The 18,202-nt window shown below is 44.6% G+C and overlaps 2 protein-coding genes across 2 annotated transcripts in view; one reads left to right on the top strand and one right to left on the bottom strand.

Annotated features, from left to right (window-relative positions):
• TMEM206 (transmembrane protein 206) overlaps positions 1-5,927 on the bottom strand; it is a 21,809-nt gene extending 15,882 nt beyond the window's left edge. Inside the window, exon 1 of the mRNA XM_018554060.1 lies at positions 5,890-5,927. Coding sequence (XP_018409562.1) covers positions 5,890-5,925 — 36 coding nt within the window. The 5' untranslated portion in view covers positions 5,926-5,927. The remainder of the gene's footprint in view (positions 1-5,889) is intronic.
• A 2,264-nt stretch (positions 5,928-8,191) lies between these two features.
• On the top strand, positions 8,192-13,843 carry NENF (neudesin neurotrophic factor). The gene is made up of 4 exons (XM_018553793.1): positions 8,192-8,341; positions 11,437-11,497; positions 12,988-13,091; positions 13,667-13,843. The coding sequence occupies exons 1-4, from the start codon at positions 8,192-8,194 to the stop codon at positions 13,841-13,843; spliced, it is 492 nt and encodes a 163-aa protein (XP_018409295.1).
• The last annotated feature ends 4,359 nt before the right edge of the window (positions 13,844-18,202 follow it).

Genomic DNA, 18,202 nt, shown 5'->3' with positions numbered 1-18,202 from the left:
CCCCCCCAACCCCGTTTTGTGGGATGGGGGGGGGGGGGGGGGGCGTTTACTGTACTCCTAACACACTTCCTGTCATTGGGTGCATAGACTCTGTACAGTAGACATGTGCCAAACAAAAACATTTGTTTTCAGACAAAACAAATGAAAAATGTTTTCATTTGTTTCGTCAAAGGAAACAAATTTTTATGTTTTTTCAGATTCGGAGGCAACGCGCCTCTGAATCTGAAACCGCAGAGCGAGCAGCAGCCATACCAGCCGCCAGTGTGTTCTGCGCATGGCCGCCAGGATCTTGGAGGCGGAGTGTATGACGCCACATGAGTGACGCATGTTCGGGCGCCGCCATCTTCGTGTTTACCTAGATCTACTCCAAAATGGCGGTGTACATGCGCAGAACGCGCCGGTGGCCAATGGCGTGTTCTGAAAACGAATTTATGTATGCCGAATATCATTTTAGTATATTTAGTGATATATTAAATTTGTTATTTTCGGATTCGGACGAACCGCCGAATCAACTGATTTTCGTTGATTTGCAGGTTCGTCCGAATGCGCATGTCTACTGTACAGTGAGTGAGTGTTGTGCGTGTGTTAATTAGGCATTTTTGGGTTTAAGCTGCCCATAAATCTTCCTCTCTTATCTTGGATGGGGACATCCCCCTGCCAGGCTACTGTATTCTGACAGTGGCTGCTGTGCCACTGCTGCATATCTACAGCTGACCGGCTGCAATCACTGTTCAGAAATACTTTTTCGTACCAGTTCATTTAACAAAGGTCCATAAAAAAAAAAAAAAAGACTTTTGTCTATTTTTGATACTCTGGTCATATTTGGGCAGCAGGTATGAAATGGTAGCTATGGACTGAGAGAAGCCCTGAGCATGGAAAATCTAATGTTATCAGTCCATTTCCTGGGGAAGAGGCTCAGCTCAGTCATGTCTTGGGAGGTCAGGGAGGACACAGAGACACATGTCTGTCTGAGTGCCGTCCTGTTCTGGAATCCGCGCCCTCCAGGCTCTATGATAAGTCTCAGAGTGGTTTTGTTGGGATCGTTTCACAATCCGGCTGCATCTGCGATTTGTATTCTAGGGGTGGAAAGATCCCGACCTAGAAGGTGGACGAATGAATGAATAAATGAATGAATGGTTCACTGTAAGGTCTGAACACGGTATAAAATGGTCTGATCTCAGCACCGGGAGCCACAGCCTGTCCATAGAAATCAATGAGAGAGTATATGCTGGTAAACGCAGCTCCAATCATATACCTGCAAATGTCACATGTATGTCCCTGAACACAGGCAGTCTGCATCCAGGGTCATACATCATACCACATATATGCTCAGTGTGTATTAGAAGCTACAGCAAGTCAGGTAGAGTCCGCCTCATTTTCTGGCTGGAAGATATCCAGCATCATCTAGCTCTTGTCTCCCTAGTCTCACTGCCCTGGCTCCGCCTCTTTCATTTATTGGATTTTCGATTATTTCATTCATGGATTCTCAGCTTTACCTAGGGAGGTCTGCAAACAAAAATGTAGACTGCTTAGAAACATCCTCTCCTCTAGACTGACATCCACCCATCCAGGGAAGACAAAACACAGGCAGATTAAAGGCAAGCTTTGAAATGAATGGTCTGGTGACAGGCAGCTGAGAACAATTCAGCCACATCCTGTTTTCTCTGACGGAGAAGATCTTTCTGTGAATATATCCGGAATATCAATCCGGTTCTGTTGGCAAACCAGTAACCAAAACGGAGGCGGGAAAGAAAGACAGACAGAGCAGTTGTAGTAATAGATAAAAGAGGCCGTTAGGTACGTCTGTATAAAATATAGAACACATTGGAAGACATGGACGTATCTAATACAGAATGTCCTACTTGTGTACAGAACAGGTTTATATACATCCTCAGAACTGACATCGGAGAGACCTCGGCACCTTCTCATTGCGCTTTAGTTTGAGCCGAGAGGTCTGGCAAGGAGGGCGGCCCTGTCACCTGCATGGGCTCCGGCTGTAAAAACATTGCGATTAGTTGGTTGGATCCCCTAGCTCTCTCCTCCGTGCTGGGAGGAGATCACAGCAAGCAGTAGGCGGGTGCAATAGCCAGCCTGCTGTTGGCTATTGCAATTACAAATGGCCAATAGCAGGCTGACTATTACACCCGCCCACTACCTGCTGTATTTACATTCAGCTGCCGTCTACGGAATCTTGCCACTGGCAGATATCATTCCCAGGCTGAAGCTGTTCAAGCGCCATGTGCTTACAATACAATGACTATAAAAGTTGGGAAAAAAGTCATTTTCGGTTTCAGTCTGACAAATTCTGCTGCCGGAGGTGTGCGTTGCAGTGCCATTCCTTTCACCGGCACCCCAAACGCGCCTCCCATTTACAGTGCGATTCCCGGCACTGGAACAGGCGGTAAAGCCGTGTGTTCCAGTGCAGTGCGATTGCAAAAAGTTGCAGTTTTATTCTGAAGTAAACTTTATGTTTGTAACACGGCATGTGTGTATTTTATTTTAAATTAAGGATGGTATTTATTAGAGATGCACCAATACCGTTTTTTCGGTATCAATTCCCGATACATTTTTCCCTGGTACTTGCCGATAACGAGTACCAATACCGGAAGTCCCATTAAGGAAGCCAGGCGGCGTGTAAAGACTCGCCACCCGGCTTCCTGATTAGCCGGGAAGCCATCTCCATGCTTCCTCCTCACTAGGTGATGACACAGCACCCGGCTTCCTAATTGGCCGGGAAACCGGCTCCATGCTCCCTCGTCACGAGGTGATGAGGAAGCATGAAGCCAGCTTCCCGCTTAATCAGGAAGCCGGGCAGTGTGTAATGACTCGCTGCCCGGCTTCCTGATATCGGAAGCTCAAGTGTCGGGCTAGGTATCGGAGCATTTGGGTGAGTATGAGTACTCACCCAAATACTTGGCATAGGCACATCCCTAGAGTTTATTGAATTTTTTAACCGATTAATCTAAAAAAATAATCGGTCAACTAATCGATTATGAAAATAATCATTAGCTGCAGCCCTAATCTTTTTTCTTGTGTAAACTACTACTCCCACTGTTGCACCGGGTGATGGAGATGTACAAAGACAGACATGTCTGAAGTCCATCCTGTGCAACAACCTTTTACGAAGAGGTAAGTAGAGATCTGGATGGAGGGAGGATGGTGGACGTAGTATATCTGGACTTTTCCAGAGCATTTGATACGGTGCCACATAAACGCTTGTTATACAAGGTAAGGTCTATGGGCATAGATGAATTAGTGTGCACGTGGATAGAAAACTGGCTACAAGAATGTGCACAAAGAGTATTGATAAACTGCACCTTTTCAGACTGGGCTGAAGTCATGAGTGGCATGCCCCAGGGTTCTGTGCTGGGTCCCCTGCTTTTTAACCTATTTATTAATGATATAGGGGAGGGAGTGAGTAGCCATGTCTCAGTGTTTGCTGATGATACGAAAATTGAGAGGGTAATAGACACGGATTTAGACATTAGAACATTACCGGAGGACGTGGAGAAAATCGGGGAGTGGGCAACTGTATGTCAGATGAAGTTCAATGTCGATAAATGTAAGGTAATGCACCTTGGAGCTAAAAATAGGCAAATGGACTATATACTCATGGGTATGCAACTAGGGAAGTCGGAAACGGAGAAGGATTTTTTTCTTGTGTAAACTACTACTCCCACTGTTGCACCGGGTGATGGAGATGTACAAAGACAGACATGTCTGAAGTCCATCCTGTGCAACAACCTTTTACGAAGAGGTAAGTAGAGATCTGGATGGAGGGAGGATGGTGGACGTAGTATATCTGGACTTTTCCAGAGCATTTGATACGGTGCCACATAAACGCTTGTTATACAAGGTAAGGTCTATGGGCATAGATGAATTAGTGTGCACGTGGATAGAAAACTGGCTACAAGAATGTGCACAAAGAGTATTGATAAACTGCACCTTTTCAGACTGGGCTGAAGTCATGAGTGGCATGCCCCAGGGTTCTGTGCTGGGTCCCCTGCTTTTTAACCTATTTATTAATGATATAGGGGAGGGAGTGAGTAGCCATGTCTCAGTGTTTGCTGATGATACGAAAATTGAGAGGGTAATAGACACGGATTTAGACATTAGAACATTACCGGAGGACGTGGAGAAAATCGGGGAGTGGGCAACTGTATGTCAGATGAAGTTCAATGTCGATAAATGTAAGGTAATGCACCTTGGAGCTAAAAATAGGCAAATGGACTATATACTCATGGGTATGCAACTAGGGAAGTCGGAAACGGAGAAGGATTTGGGGGTCATTATAGGCCGCAGATTGAAGAACAGCTCGCAGTGCCAGACTGCTGTAAGCAAAGCTAGCAGAGTCCTGTCCTGTATTAAGAAGGGAATGTATTGCAGGGACAAGTCTGTAAAATGGCAAAATTATAGATCACTGGTTCGGCCACATCTGGAGTATGCGGTCCAGTTTTAGTCACCGATACTCAGAAATGATGTCCTTGAGCTGGAAAAAGTCCAGCGGAGTGCAACCAAACTCATTAAGGGGTCCGAGGACCTGAAATATGAAACAAGGTTGTTAAAATTAAATATGTTCTCTTTGGAGGTTAGGAGACTAAGGGGGGGGGGGCATGATTTTCTTGTATAAACTGTTCAAGGGCGACAGCAACATTATGAACAAACTGTTTACGGTTAGCTCCATAACAAAAAATGTCAACACACAGGGCACAAAGGGTTCTTCTCAGTTAGAGCGGTTAGGGTCTGGAACTCGCTGCCGCAGGAAGTGATCTCAGCTAAGAGTGTGGAATCATTCAAGAAACTCCTGGACGAGTTCCTCAGAGACCATAACATACAGGGGTACAGGTACGCCTAAGAGCAAAATCCCACATGGACTAATACACACGCACACACCTGCTCAAACAAATGTACACACAATAGGTTGGACTTATGTCTTTATTCAACCTCAAATACTATGTAACTATGTAACCATCGCTCCCTCCATAGGTAACATGGAGAAATGATACAAGAGACAGTTGTGTTATTGATACAAAGAGACAGGAGTTGTGTTATTGGCAGGAATACCAGATGACATTAAAAGGAAAAAAACCCTAATTCATCCGCCATATCTCTGCTCTGGTAAGCTGCAATGTATTATCATTACGTTTTGGTTTTGGACTATTGTATTCTGATCGATGGAGCCCGCTGCTGTCAGGAAAACCGAACAATGACTGCGGCTGATTGGCTGTAGTCACTGATCAGCCAACAAAAACCAGCTGTGCACTTACTTATTCATGACATATTAACAATCAAGCGGAGGTGTGACCGAAGGTCACATGATCAGCAAAATGCAAGCGAGTGCTTGTGTATAGTTGGGTGAACTTGGTTTGCACTAAGCCCATGTCCATCCCTAGTCATAATTTGCGCTGGGCCTGGTCTTGGTGTGAACCCAGTTAAGGCTCAAGAATGTGATTGCCACCCCCTCCATCCCACAGCTGTAGGTCACAAAGTGGGGCGACACTGACTGACCCATAGGGGGGTGAGGGGGTCACAGTTGTGAGTGGACTTGGCCAAACCCTGTTGAGCAGGGAACACACTATGCCCGGGCTCACCAACACACATCAATGACATGTCTCTGTTCACATGAACTTTGATGAGTTTCTATTGACTGCAATAGAAAACTTATGCAGCAAAACCAGATGATGAGAGTCCAGCCAAAGATGAGCAGAACCGACAACCAACAAATACAAATTATGTAACCAATATGTTTACAAAGCGCGTTCACAGAACGTTCCACCCCCCGTGATACAATGTATCCACCGTGACCGTTGCTGACAAGTCATGTGTCCCATACTCTATGCTGAATAATTCATCATCTCTACCCTACTCTTCTGATCGTGTGACTCTTACCTCCTGGTAGGATCTGGAGATTTCAGCCCTGATCATGGCACCGGGCGGTGGTTGCGAGCTCCCGGGGATGGGGGTCCGCAGGATGCTGCTCTGCTCCGGGCTGTCCCTGCACCGGGGATGCGTGCGCAGCCGGCCCGACACACGGCGCACAGCATGCTGGGAGATGGAGTCCAAAACTTCGCTGTAACTGCAGAGTGGAGAGCAGATGACAGGGCACGCTGCAGCTTGTAGTTCCACACAGACTGAATGAAAGAATAACTCATTAGTAAAGTTTTGTGAATCAAATCCATGTCTGGTTTGTTTTACTGTCAGTGACATTAAATCCTCTATGGTCCTGGTGACCATTTCCACAGGGGCAGAAAATGATGGGACACAATAGTTATAATTGAACTAGAACAGGAAGTGAGGGGAAATCTTTCAATGGGGACACATACTGCGGTGACAACCATCATTGCGAAAAATGTTCTCTATATCTCTAGAATGAGTTCCTGTGAACACTATGCGATGAGGGAACATGCACACACGCCTGTCCACGTACATTTTTTTGCTACGTTTGGATCACACATGGCTCATTGATTTCATTGGGTGCCATAACCAACTACCTGTAGGGCCCATTCACACCGGATCCGTTGCGTTGTGATCCGTTTTTGAATGTATGCTAACAGTATAATGAATGGGGGGAGTTCACACCGGATCTATTGCGTTGCACTGAAAAAGAGTAGAACATGCATTACTATTTTCAGCACAACGTAACGCATCGGATCCGGTGTGAGCTCCCCCCATTCATTTTACTGTTAGCATGCGTTCAAAAACTGATCACAATGAAACAGATCGGAAGGTACATGTGCAAGTCAGCAGACCCTCCATTGACTTGCGGTTTCCTTCTGATTTTGCTATGAATGGTCCTTATGGCTTTGTTCACACCATGTCTGGACCAGATCTGCAAACGCAGTGTATCTTTACTGAGTTCTTGCCGTGATTTTACAGCGATTTTGCCAATTTTAGTTTAAAGTGTGCTTTTAGGTGCGTTCCTATGCGTTTTCATGCGTTCCAGTGTATTCTGGATCAGGAAATATGAGATGAGCAGTATTTTTTTGTCTGGGCCGGAACGGACTGCGCTGGTGTGAACAGAGCCCAGAAATACCATAACGTTACACTGGGATGCTTTTTTTGTCTGGGGACAAACTGTCCTGGTCTGGACATGATCCGGACATGGTGTGAACAAGCCCTTAGTGTCAGTGATGTCACAAGCGGGGGGCTCCGGGTGACACCTGGCCTCAGGACGCTCCTGCTTAGGGCCGGTTCCCACCATAAACAGAGCGTTCCAGTGCGGTTAGTTCCTGGAACGCACTGTATCGCATCTTGGCTAGCTCCCTGCGTTTTGCATTGTAATCAATGGCCCCCCGCCCGCAGTGTGGTTGGCCGCACCAGAACGAGTGGCACATTAATGCCTGCATCAGTGCGATCAGAAAAAATAGCGCATGCAGTATTGGCATTGATGTGCAGCGCGTTCTGGTGCGGGCGATCACACTGCGGGCGGAGGCGTGGCTGCGGTAACATTGACTTCAATGCACCACTACACCCCCTCCCATCCCAGAACGCAGGGAGCCGACCAGGATGCGATACAGTGCGTTCCAGCAGCGAACCGTGCCAGAATGCAATGTATATAGTGTGAGCAGGCCCTGAGGCTAGGTTCAGACCCCGGGGCCACGCAATCGTGTGCTAGTGCGCACAGCGGTTGCCGCCCGGCCTTATTGATCTCAATGGGGTGACATCTGCATGGCAATCGCTAAAAAAAGGTACAAGTACCTTTTTTGCGACACGCGATACTCGGTGATCCGTCTGGTGTGACTGGGGTGCCAGTAGGAAATAATGGCAACTTCAGCGTGATCAGCTGTGGTGGGCGATTCCGTGACCGCACGGTTTTGTGCACTATTGCTGCGCGGTCAGGAGTCGCCCTAGCCTGAATCTGATAGGTATCGCCGTAACATGCAGCAAAACTTGTGTTTTTTTGTGAATTACCACAAGGGATGAAAACCTGTGTCCTGCGTTGCTGCACCCCAATGCACTCATGCAGTAGCACCTGAACTGCTGCGTATGACAACGCTCATGCCAGGAAAAAACAAGGGTCATATGAGTTTTTGGCTGAGTTGTAGTGTGCATGAGCTGCCACATGGCCACAACCATTCTACTTCAGCAGATCACTGCACTGGCACATAATTGGTTACTGCCTCTCCAGTGGGCGGGGCTTGTAGGCTGGCGCGGCGTTCTATCCCCGCCCCTCCCGGAAGTTCTCCGGAACATGTCGCCGTGCCGGGTGATCTGCTCCGCGCTGCTGCTTGCGGGTTTGCTATGTGGTCCCGTATCTGGCGACCCGGAGACCCGGCGTCCTGACCACAAGCCGGTCCGGCTATTCACAGACGACGATCTGACCCGATACAACGGGGAGCAGGTAACCGAGACTTCTGCGGAGCCCCTGCACCAACCTTCCCCAATGATAACCGTGATCACAGTCCGTGCGGAGCGTTCAGAGGTGTACGGTGCCATTAGAAACATGTCCTGGTGTGAGGTGCAGGGGGATGAGCTATGGGGGAGTAATCAAGTTTAAATTTTTCTTCCTTTTCTCTTTGAAGCAAAACAATTGTTTAAAGCCAGAAAAAAAATATTTTACAAAGAATACAAGGTGTTCTGTGATTGGAGGAGAGGAGGGGGTTTGATGTTATCGTGCCTCCTCCAATCACAGAATGCCTGATAATCTTTAAGAGCCCATTCACACCATGGGCGGTTGCTGATCAGCGCAGTTACCGCGCTGATCTGAAAAGGAAGGTTCTAGGAGTTTTTAATTGCGTTTCAGCGCTGAAACGCAATTAAAAACGTCCCAAAGTGCACTGATCAGCGCCGTTCCATTGAAACCTGTATGGAAACTGCATTGATTAGCGCGGCAAAAATAATGCAGGGAGCAGTTCAGGCAGGGGGGCGGTTTAGATTGCGCGGTCGCATGAACGGTCCCCATAGCAATGTATGTGATCGTTTATGTCGGCGTATCCGTGCGGCAGAACCGCCCCGGTGTGAAAGGGGTCTAAAAACAGTACAAGGCATTTTTGTGAATGGAGAGGACTGCCATGTATTTTTTACAACCAGTACAGGGTGTTTTTGTAAATGGACAATAGTGAGGTGATGAGAGCGATATGATGTACTGCTCCACTCCACAGGAAGAGGCGTTCTGTGCAGGAGACTGCGTGCTGCAAGGTCAGATGTTTGTACTTTGCAGCCCTCTGCACATAACGCCCGGCCCTTTATTGATCATTGACACACCCAGTGCCATGTGTAAGTCATTGTTCTTTCCTGGAGTAGCCCCATTCTCCTGCCGGCTAGCTTCTGCAGGCAACAGGTTTATGTTAGCAGCCGGGAGCAATAGTATTACCCAAACTTATCCTTAGAACCCCCCCCCACCAAATCATTATCCCGGCTTTATTTTTTGTTGTTGTACCTCCGTTCCTTAAGTGAGGAACTGCTATTATTGCTTCCTATGATGTCATCATGGGGTTTGCAGAATTTTGTGGAGCTAGAAGCACAGTTCCATTGATGTAGGCACAGCCCCAGAACTACATCTCCAAGAGAACTACAATTTTGTGGAGCTAGAAGTTCTATTGATGTAGGCACAGACCCAGAACTACATCTACCAAGAGCCCTTTCCCTATACAGTGTGTGGGCCGGCTCGTGAGAGCCACGGCAGCAGCATTGTTTTGTTACGGCGGAAAAACCAGAGTATGCAGGTAGAGTGGGACGAAAGCTTAGGGGTGGAGGATAGCAGGAAGTCTGTAGTCCAGTAGGCAGGGCTTCCCAAACGGCACACTGGATTTCTGGCAGATCAACAGAAGTATGTTTCTGTACTTGCAGCATTTTGAATTATTATTATTACATAGTATTTATATAGTGCTAACAGTTTGCGCAGCGCTGTACAATATAAGAAAGACATTACAATACAATTCAAGACAGGATGGTAAGGAGGGCCCTGCCCCTGAGGGCTTACAATAAAATATTGGAGCAATGTACTAAATGTTATATATATTTTTTTATTTTGCCCTGACCTATACAGTGCTGGGTAGGGTGGGGATGTTGTTGGGACAGTAATGTTACACTAGCACAGACCATAGGGTGTCCATAAAAGAAACCTCTGCTGTGAAAGGCGATCCGCCATGCCGGCTGGGTTGGGTGGGGGCCTGCCATGAAGCGGTATGCCTGCATTACACCTCTCATATAGACTGCAGCTTTGTGGAGTTATTTGTGTGTAGATCCAGCCAGGCGAGTCCTTCAACAACCACCAGAAGAAGGTGAAATGTCTCCTCTCTGCACCATAGAACCACATTGCAGTTGATAAGGAATGATGAGCAGAACTCTTCCCCCTCGGTTATTGTTGTCTCACTTCCTCTATCACAGTACTATGCACAGAGCCCCGGGCCAGGCTCCCATTGTCTGAAGTATACCACCCGTAGCATGGTTATAGATGTCAGCTACCCAAATAGTCATTCTTCTAGACCATTCCCAGCACAGCAACACTTTGAATGAACCAAGTCTTCTGGTGGGAAAAGGAAATCCCACATTTTGGAAAAAAAAAAGCACACTTCCTTAGAAAAGAAAAAAATGTGCATGTATTATTTTTTGCATATGCTCTGGCAGGTGCAATGCTCTGCCTCCTGCAGACCCTTCCTCCCTGTCAGTACTGAGGTATGGACAGTCGGTAACATGGACGGGAGGAAGAATGAATGGACTACAAGTGCACTGACGTCACCACACTTGTATTCTATTGAGACGTCCCTCTGCAGCGATGGCTGACGGGACTTGTAGTTTCTCCTTTCACATATCCTGTCAAAGGATTTGTGAATGGATGACGTTGTTGTGTGGGCGGAGCCATGCACAGCCGCGCTACATCCAAACACGTCTGTGGGGATCAAAATCCCCAGATTCAGGTAAGTGATGGTGGGGGGGTTGTGATCTTATTACCACGTTTTAGTGTATAACATGAAACGTGGTCAGAAAGGTAAATGTAGCCTTTAACCCCTTTCCATATACCGGCCTGGTGGCCTCAGGTCTTAAAGAAGAACTCCAGGCGTTTTAGAAATGAATCCTTGCGGTGAGGCTACCTTTGCACTGAAAGGGTTAACTGCTCGTTTTGGTTTAGGGGCTCAAATAAAAACAGGTTGGAGGGAGTACTGTGACAGCTGCTTTGATCGGGCGAGTATAACTTTTTTTTATTTTCCTCCCTAGACCAAAACGAGCATTTAACCCTTGCAGGGGGGTTAGCCCTGCTGCAAGGGTTAATTTAAAAAAATTGCCCGGTGCTCTTCTTTAAAGCTTTTCTGAATGATGTCTAATCTCTATCGAGTTTTATCCTGATGGGACACATTGAGCTCAGCACATGTACATTCATCTATATTACCATCTAATGTTTTATAAAAATGATGTTATTCCTCATTCTGTATAGAACATATCAGAACTCCTCTCTTTCATTGACTGCCCAGTAAACTGTTGTCATTTCCTCTGCAGGAAGATGAGCCGATTTACATGGCAGTGAAGGGCGCGGTGTTCGATGTTTCAGCTGGAAAAGGTGACTTGTCTTCTACAGATCTTCCCCAGCGTTCTCTCCATTGCTGACATTTCTATTTACATTTCCTAATATGATCTCTGTAACAGAACTCATCATTTGGCTGTACGAGAGCAAAGAGGATCTTCCTTTTGTAGAACTTCATCCTTGTATAAAAAGGCCATTGATATATTTTACATAACATTTGCAAAATTATCCGAATCAGTCTGAAGATCGGCCCCTTGCCAAGCAAGTTCAAAAGCACACTGTAAGCGGAAATTAAACATTGAAAACACTTACAGGGTTATTCACAAAAGGTGAAGAGCTTGGAGAAGGCAGGAGAAGAGAACAATCTAGGACAACATAGCTGATTTGGAAAAATTCTCCATTTCAGCTCACTTTCCAGTTCAGCTCTGTTGTCCTAGATTGTTCTCTTCTCCGGCCTTCCCCAGACTCTTCACCCTTTTTGTGAATTTTCTTCTGTGTTTTTACTTGCAGTGTTTTTAGTTGATGACGGGGTCTCCTTAAAGTCCACTTCCATCTTTTTGTAAGTGATTAGCATTGATTGTGGTAATGAAGAGATGCAGTGATGATGTACATGTGTGTACATTTCCATGACTTACATTGCAGGCTTTCTTCATTTTTTATGAACTCTTCATTAGACCTGAATCCTACAACTTCAACATTTTCTGCACAGGAAATTCAGTCCGACAGCGGGGTGGGATTGTAAAGCAGACTGTAAACAGCTGCCCCCCTCCCTGTGATTCTGTGCCACACGACCACTGAGCACCAGCTCTTCTTTTACACACAATACACTTCCGGTGTATTGAATACTAATGACTGGGGGGTGGAGAGCATACAGAGAACTCGGTTGTAATTTCCACAGAGCACAGACAGCCATTTCCATGAGCATATGCCTGCTTCATGTTCACTCGGTGTACATTGCTGGCATATGTTTTTAAAAAAAAAACTATCTGCAAAGGTGGAAATGGGCTTTAATTGGTTGTGATACATTTTTCAACGGATGTCAAGGGAAGGTAGTTCAGAAATGAAACGGGTGTGAATGGGACCATTCACACCCGTTTGCAACATTGCAGTGCGTTGGAAAAAAAAGTAGAGCACGCGTTACTTGTTTTCGGCACAAGGTAACGGAACAGAAGGTGTCAAAAACTGAAGGAAATGGAATGAAAGTTAAAAGAAATGTAATTAATAAAGAAAATAAGCAATGCCGGAGGTTGACTTACGTTTTAGGTCCGATTTTGGTGTGACCGGATCTAATATTCCTTGTGTCTATCCCCCTCTGTGTTACACAAGTCACAGAATGATCTAATGTGTAACCACCTCCCAAGTCACCGCCTAATATGATAAAACATGGTGCAGTTCTCTATGTATCCACTAAGATCTAATGTCTGTTTGTCCTGCAACATTTTTAATGCCAGGTTATGCACTGAATGTGTATGACTGCAGACCAGAGCTGTATTGGTGCTCGATTTATCATCTCTTATTTTTTACAGAGTTCTATGGGAAGGGAGCTCCATACAATGCACTGGCAGGAAAAGACTCTACAAGGGCTGTTGCCAAAATGTCTCTGGATCCAATGGACCTCACTTATGAGACGGTAAGGAATGTCATGCTGTAGGGATCTCCGGCAGGGTGCTGTACATTTACTTCCTGAAAACATCACAGCATCCTGCCTCCGTACTCGTCACAAAAGTCCTCAGTCCTGATGCAAGCAATGGGCTGGTTCTTGGGAGGAGTTATGCAAATATCAAAATTAATTGGTGAGTGGATGTTAGCATGGAGAAGTGGGGGTCCCTAGGCAGGCTGCTCTTGCATGCAGGCCACCCTAGGAAATGGTCACATGCGATGCTGAGCCTCGTGATTAAAAGATCTGAAATTCAATGAATGAAAGGGGCGGGCCAGCGACAGCCTAGCTGGGGAGTAAACAACTAGATGATGCTGGGCGTCCTCCAGACAAGAAATGAGATGGCCTCTATCTCTGTCTCACATATTTCTTTGAAGCAGGGAACACACAACTGACAGTGGAGGAGACCCAGAGCTGGATGATCAGCGGTCACATGATCATTCAGCTCTCAGTGTTAGAGCTGGCATGTGACAGTTGCAGAGTCCCATGCCCATGTTGGGTATAGATAGATACACACTCCTTTTAATAACCATCCGCTTTCTCTCCAGACCGGTCTGACTGAGGAGCAGCTGAAGTCTTTGGATGATATTTTTGAGAACGTCTACAAGAAAAAGTACCCCATTGTTGGTTACACCTCCAGACGAATCCTGAACAAGGACGGGAGCCACAATCAAAACTTCAAGCCCGATGATCAGCCCCATTTTACTATCAAAGATGAATTTTGAAGGAACATTTTTACAGACGATCTGAAAACTCTCAAAGGAACATTTTTTTAGTATAGGATTAGTTTGTCTCTCTTTCTGTGAAGGTTTTTACATGAACAATCTTTTCTACAGAACACAAACTCTCAGGTTTCATGATGCACATTCTAGAAGGAAGAGGGGAGACAGGGTGCAGTGTTTTAGTATCATCCCGGCATCCCTTTAGCTGCGAGTGCATGTTGCTAGCCAAATGAGAGCTCATCTTGGGAGCAAGAAACTCTAAAGCAGGGCTATCTATTTCCACCCTCTAGCTGTTTTTGGAACTACAAGTCCCATGAGGCAGTGCAAGATCCTGACAGGCATGACTTCCAGAGCCAGAAGCATGGGGAATTGCAGTTTCATCACAGCTTGGAGGGCTGACGTTTAGCTACCATTTCTCTAAGGGAATGCTGGAGATGTTTTCTTACCTACAACTCTGTCTGCAGGGTCAATACTTCCTGCATACAATGTCACCAGGAAATAGAACATTTTCACTGAGAGGCCCCTTGATGATCCCGTTCCCATTGCAAAGAGGTGAAAGAGGAAGATTGTAAACCTGCTTGATTTTCCTGTGTATTTTAGGTGTGCCTGTTCTTTACCTTTTTAATGTGCCTTAATCCCTCATATGTAACTACCACAATCACCTAAGTGTAAGTATATGGTCAGTTGTAAAGGCTTCTACCCTTTTAAATGTAATGCTTTGCAGGCCATGATGATTATGCTTTGCATTCAGTGACCGGAAAGCAATGCATGTGGTCACTTCTTGTTTCTCTCAAAACACTAGGACAACCTGCTTTGAGGGTGGGCTATAATTAAAAAAAATTAAAAAGAATTCCAACTAACACATAAGGTTTAAAAAGTTTGCAGAGCTATTCGCTCCGCGGACATCTGACCTTTACTTTGCACCACATTTTGACCACTAGATGGAGCCAAGGACCATAGGATGCTCCTCAGCTCCATCTAGTGGCCATAATATGGAGTGAATGTAAAAGTCAGATGTTTGCACAGTGTTCGGCTCTGCGCATCTTTTATAAATACTCCCCCTAACATTTTTCTCAGGGATAAGTAAAAACATGGGGAGATTGAGGTTGCTATACAGTCTATGGGACAGAAAAAAACAGGTATATTGGTGAACACTACTTTGTATTTATATTAACTTTTTACTGAGAACTACTGAAAGGAAGAATTACATTAAATGTAATTTCTACCCAAAACTGATTTTTTTCTGGGGTTAACAATTTGGCTTCTTAAAATTGAAAGCAAGGTCCACGTACTACATCAGGGCCCCCACAATACCTTGCCATAATAAAGTGAATAAACCTGCGGGTGAAACGTTAGTAAATATACTTCCCTTACTCCACTTGGCGTCATGATCTTTCCAAAAAGATCCCGGGGAATGCTGGAGTATCGCAGGTTCTGTGAAGATTCTTCTACACTGTGCTGGAGTATCTTCTCCTGAATCCTCTGCTTGAATCTATGGTTAAATGCCGGCTTCCTGGCCAATCAGCATGTAGCCGGCACGCCGGCCAATCAGCAAGCCGAGCTGCGAGTCATTACCCGCCGCCTGGCTTCTTGATTGGGCAGGGAGCCAGCTCCATGTTCCCTCGTGGCACTGCCGGTCAGAGGAAATCTCCCTCTGACCAAAAGTTCTGGGAATCGGGATAGGCATCCCAGCATTTGGCCAAGTATTAGTACTTGCCCAAATACTTGGTATCTGCACCGATACTACTATTGGTATGCTATTTGAAAAGCATCTCTCCAGAGACTGAATACTATATGTTCAGGAACTGTAAATTGTGAACTCCTGGATAGTAATTATCTCAAATTATTTGACTTCTGAAACATGTACTTGTGGCTAATTATTGAGAATAGCAAAAAGTGTTTGTTGCCCATGCAGGCATTCACTTCAAATGATGGAAAATAACACGCATCATACAAAGTCAAAATAACTGTTGTATGGAGATATCCAAACTTGCATAAAAAACACTTTAGTGCAATGCTCGGCCTTGCTAGGCAGCCTTCTAAGCCTTCCCCTCTATATACCAAAACCAAATCAGATTTACCCACAATGCCAAAACGAAGATATCACTCTCACAGCTGCATTTCCCAATTATTTGCTTATTCACTTTAGGAGATTCCTCCAGGGATGTGACACTATTATCTGGCTCTGTACTGACCACAGCAGCTGTCTGTAGATGGGATATATCAGCACTGGAGTCTCCAAGAGATATAAGAAGTCATTACGTGGTTCAACCTGCCAGCAAATACTTGAATTGTATCGGTTTTGGGGAAAGTTGTCCTTTTAAAATAACTATAGTATATCATATGGAAATGGTACTGTTATTTGTGCTGCCAGAGAACATATAACTCATTACTTGTTAGACCTTTCAAACATTTTATTCATATGGTTTTAGTAAAAATAAATACTATTTACATTCTAACAATAACATTTTGTTGTCATTTGGTTTTATAGTCATTGGTAACTTCTAAACGGGTGAAGGATCTATTGATCTCAAAGGCATTTAGTTAGAAACTCTAGTGGAATTCATGAAAGAGAAAAAGGGAAGATTACCCTTGGCACTAAGTACACTGCAGAAACCTTTATCAATCTATCAAATTAATTTTATCTTAAAGCAAAACTCCCAATTTGATACAAAATGAAAGCTGAACTCCAGCTATAAAAAATATATTTGACAACTTTTTCAATAATCGATTATAATCGATTATGTCGATTAGTTGTTGCAGCCCTAATAAATACCCCAGTAATAATAAGAATTAAACTGTCTTTTGCAGCAATACTCATCTTCAATTAGCTGTCCCTCCTGTAGTACCTATCTTCCACCACTAGTCTTCTGAATTGAACAGTGTTCAGCTTCATTCAATCAACATCCACTGGGGTGGCGCCATCACACAGTTGTGGGTCTGAGTATCACACCTCATTACATTTGTAGTGTTCAGCAGCAGTAAGGACCGCCCCCTTAGAGAAGAGGAAGGACACACGATGCCATCAGACCAGCATATATTCCAGTATATATGGAAAACATGTATATCTGTATTTTTCTTAAATGGTTATTTTTACACAGACTTTAGCTTTAATACAACATTATTACCACAAAAGTCAATGTATAAGTTAATGTTATGAAAAATGTACTTTCCATTTCAGCCTGCTGCCGCTGTAATTTTGTACAGCTCAAACTTTCATATGCCATCTATCTTTGCAATATTGCAACATGGGGGCATTGTGCACAACTGTGTGCAAAAAGCATGCAGAAATCACATCCCTTGTAACATAATTTTTATTTTTGCCAAGATGCTCTGTACAGCTCATCAACTTCTGAAGGGATGCAGACTGCAGCTTTCTTCCTTACAACACTCCGATTTATCAGATGAACAGAGAAGGATGTAAATATTCACAAATAGTTTATTAAAGTTCTTAAAATGTATATTAATCTAGAAGGGAATAGCTGCATTTAGACCATAGCATTATAAAAGTGTTGCACTTGTGCAAAGCATTATAGAAGTGTTGCACTTGTGCAAACTATTGTATTTTTTATAAATGTGCTATGTTTAATAAGAAGCAAAGCGCAATATTAAATGTAGCTTTTTTTTTTATAGCGCTAAAGTGTAAATACGGCCTTTCGTTGCCATAGAACTGCAGTAACTATATTCAGCACAAGATGGCGCCAGAGTATTTAAAATAGACGTGGCGCTAAGATTTTAAAATGCATAAACTGCAAAATTGCAGTTCTTGGGTCTGCTCAGAGGCAGAACTTTTTATCTATAAACATTTAAAAAAAAACATGGAACACTTAAATGTGAGTTTATCAAATGCTATTTGTTTTCTAACACTATGAAATCACATTTAATTGGGGGTTTTAAGTGCTCATAAACCACAACTGTATTTTATAAAAATATGTAAGAACGTTAACAATTGGTTTAGCATATGATTGATGTCATGTTGAACTAGCTTTTAATGTTATTACATGGGTTTTTTTTTTTCTATAAATTATTTTCTTTTAATAAATTGTGGTTTATTGGCACCTGGAAAAAAAAATGCCAGTGAAATCTAATCTTTGTGTAAGGCAGTGGTTCCGGGACCACTTGGTAACATTTGCCAATTTGTGGTGACCCCCAACGGTAAAATGTAGGGATGCACCAATACTAGTATTTGAGTGGGGTCACAGGAGGCTATGCGGGCTCTCAGGTAGCTAGTGGGACTCTCTGGTGGCGTCCAGTGGAGGCTCTCTGGTGCCCAGTGTGGCTCTTTGGTGATCAAGCACTCCTGCTGGCTCCCCTCTCTCAGATCCCCTCTGGGTGCCGCTGCTGCAGCGCCATCTGGGAGAA

Source organism: Nanorana parkeri, unplaced genomic scaffold, assembly GCF_000935625.1.
Source record: "Nanorana parkeri isolate BGI_ZX_2015 unplaced genomic scaffold, ASM93562v1 scaffold1, whole genome shotgun sequence".
Lineage (NCBI taxonomy): Eukaryota > Metazoa > Chordata > Amphibia > Anura > Dicroglossidae > Nanorana > Nanorana parkeri.
This window is presented reverse-complemented; position numbering and strand designations above follow the sequence as displayed.

Coding starts and splice junctions, on each gene's coding strand:
- NENF (XM_018553793.1), top strand. CDS start 8,192: ATGTCGCCGTGCCGGGTGATCTGCTCCGCGCTGCTGCTTGCGGGTTTG. Junction 8,342..11,436: donor CCCGATACAACGGGGAGCAG/GTAACCGAGACT, acceptor TTTCCTCTGCAG/GAAGATGAGCCGATTTACAT. Junction 11,498..12,987: donor CGATGTTTCAGCTGGAAAAG/GTGACTTGTCTT, acceptor TATTTTTTACAG/AGTTCTATGGGAAGGGAGCT.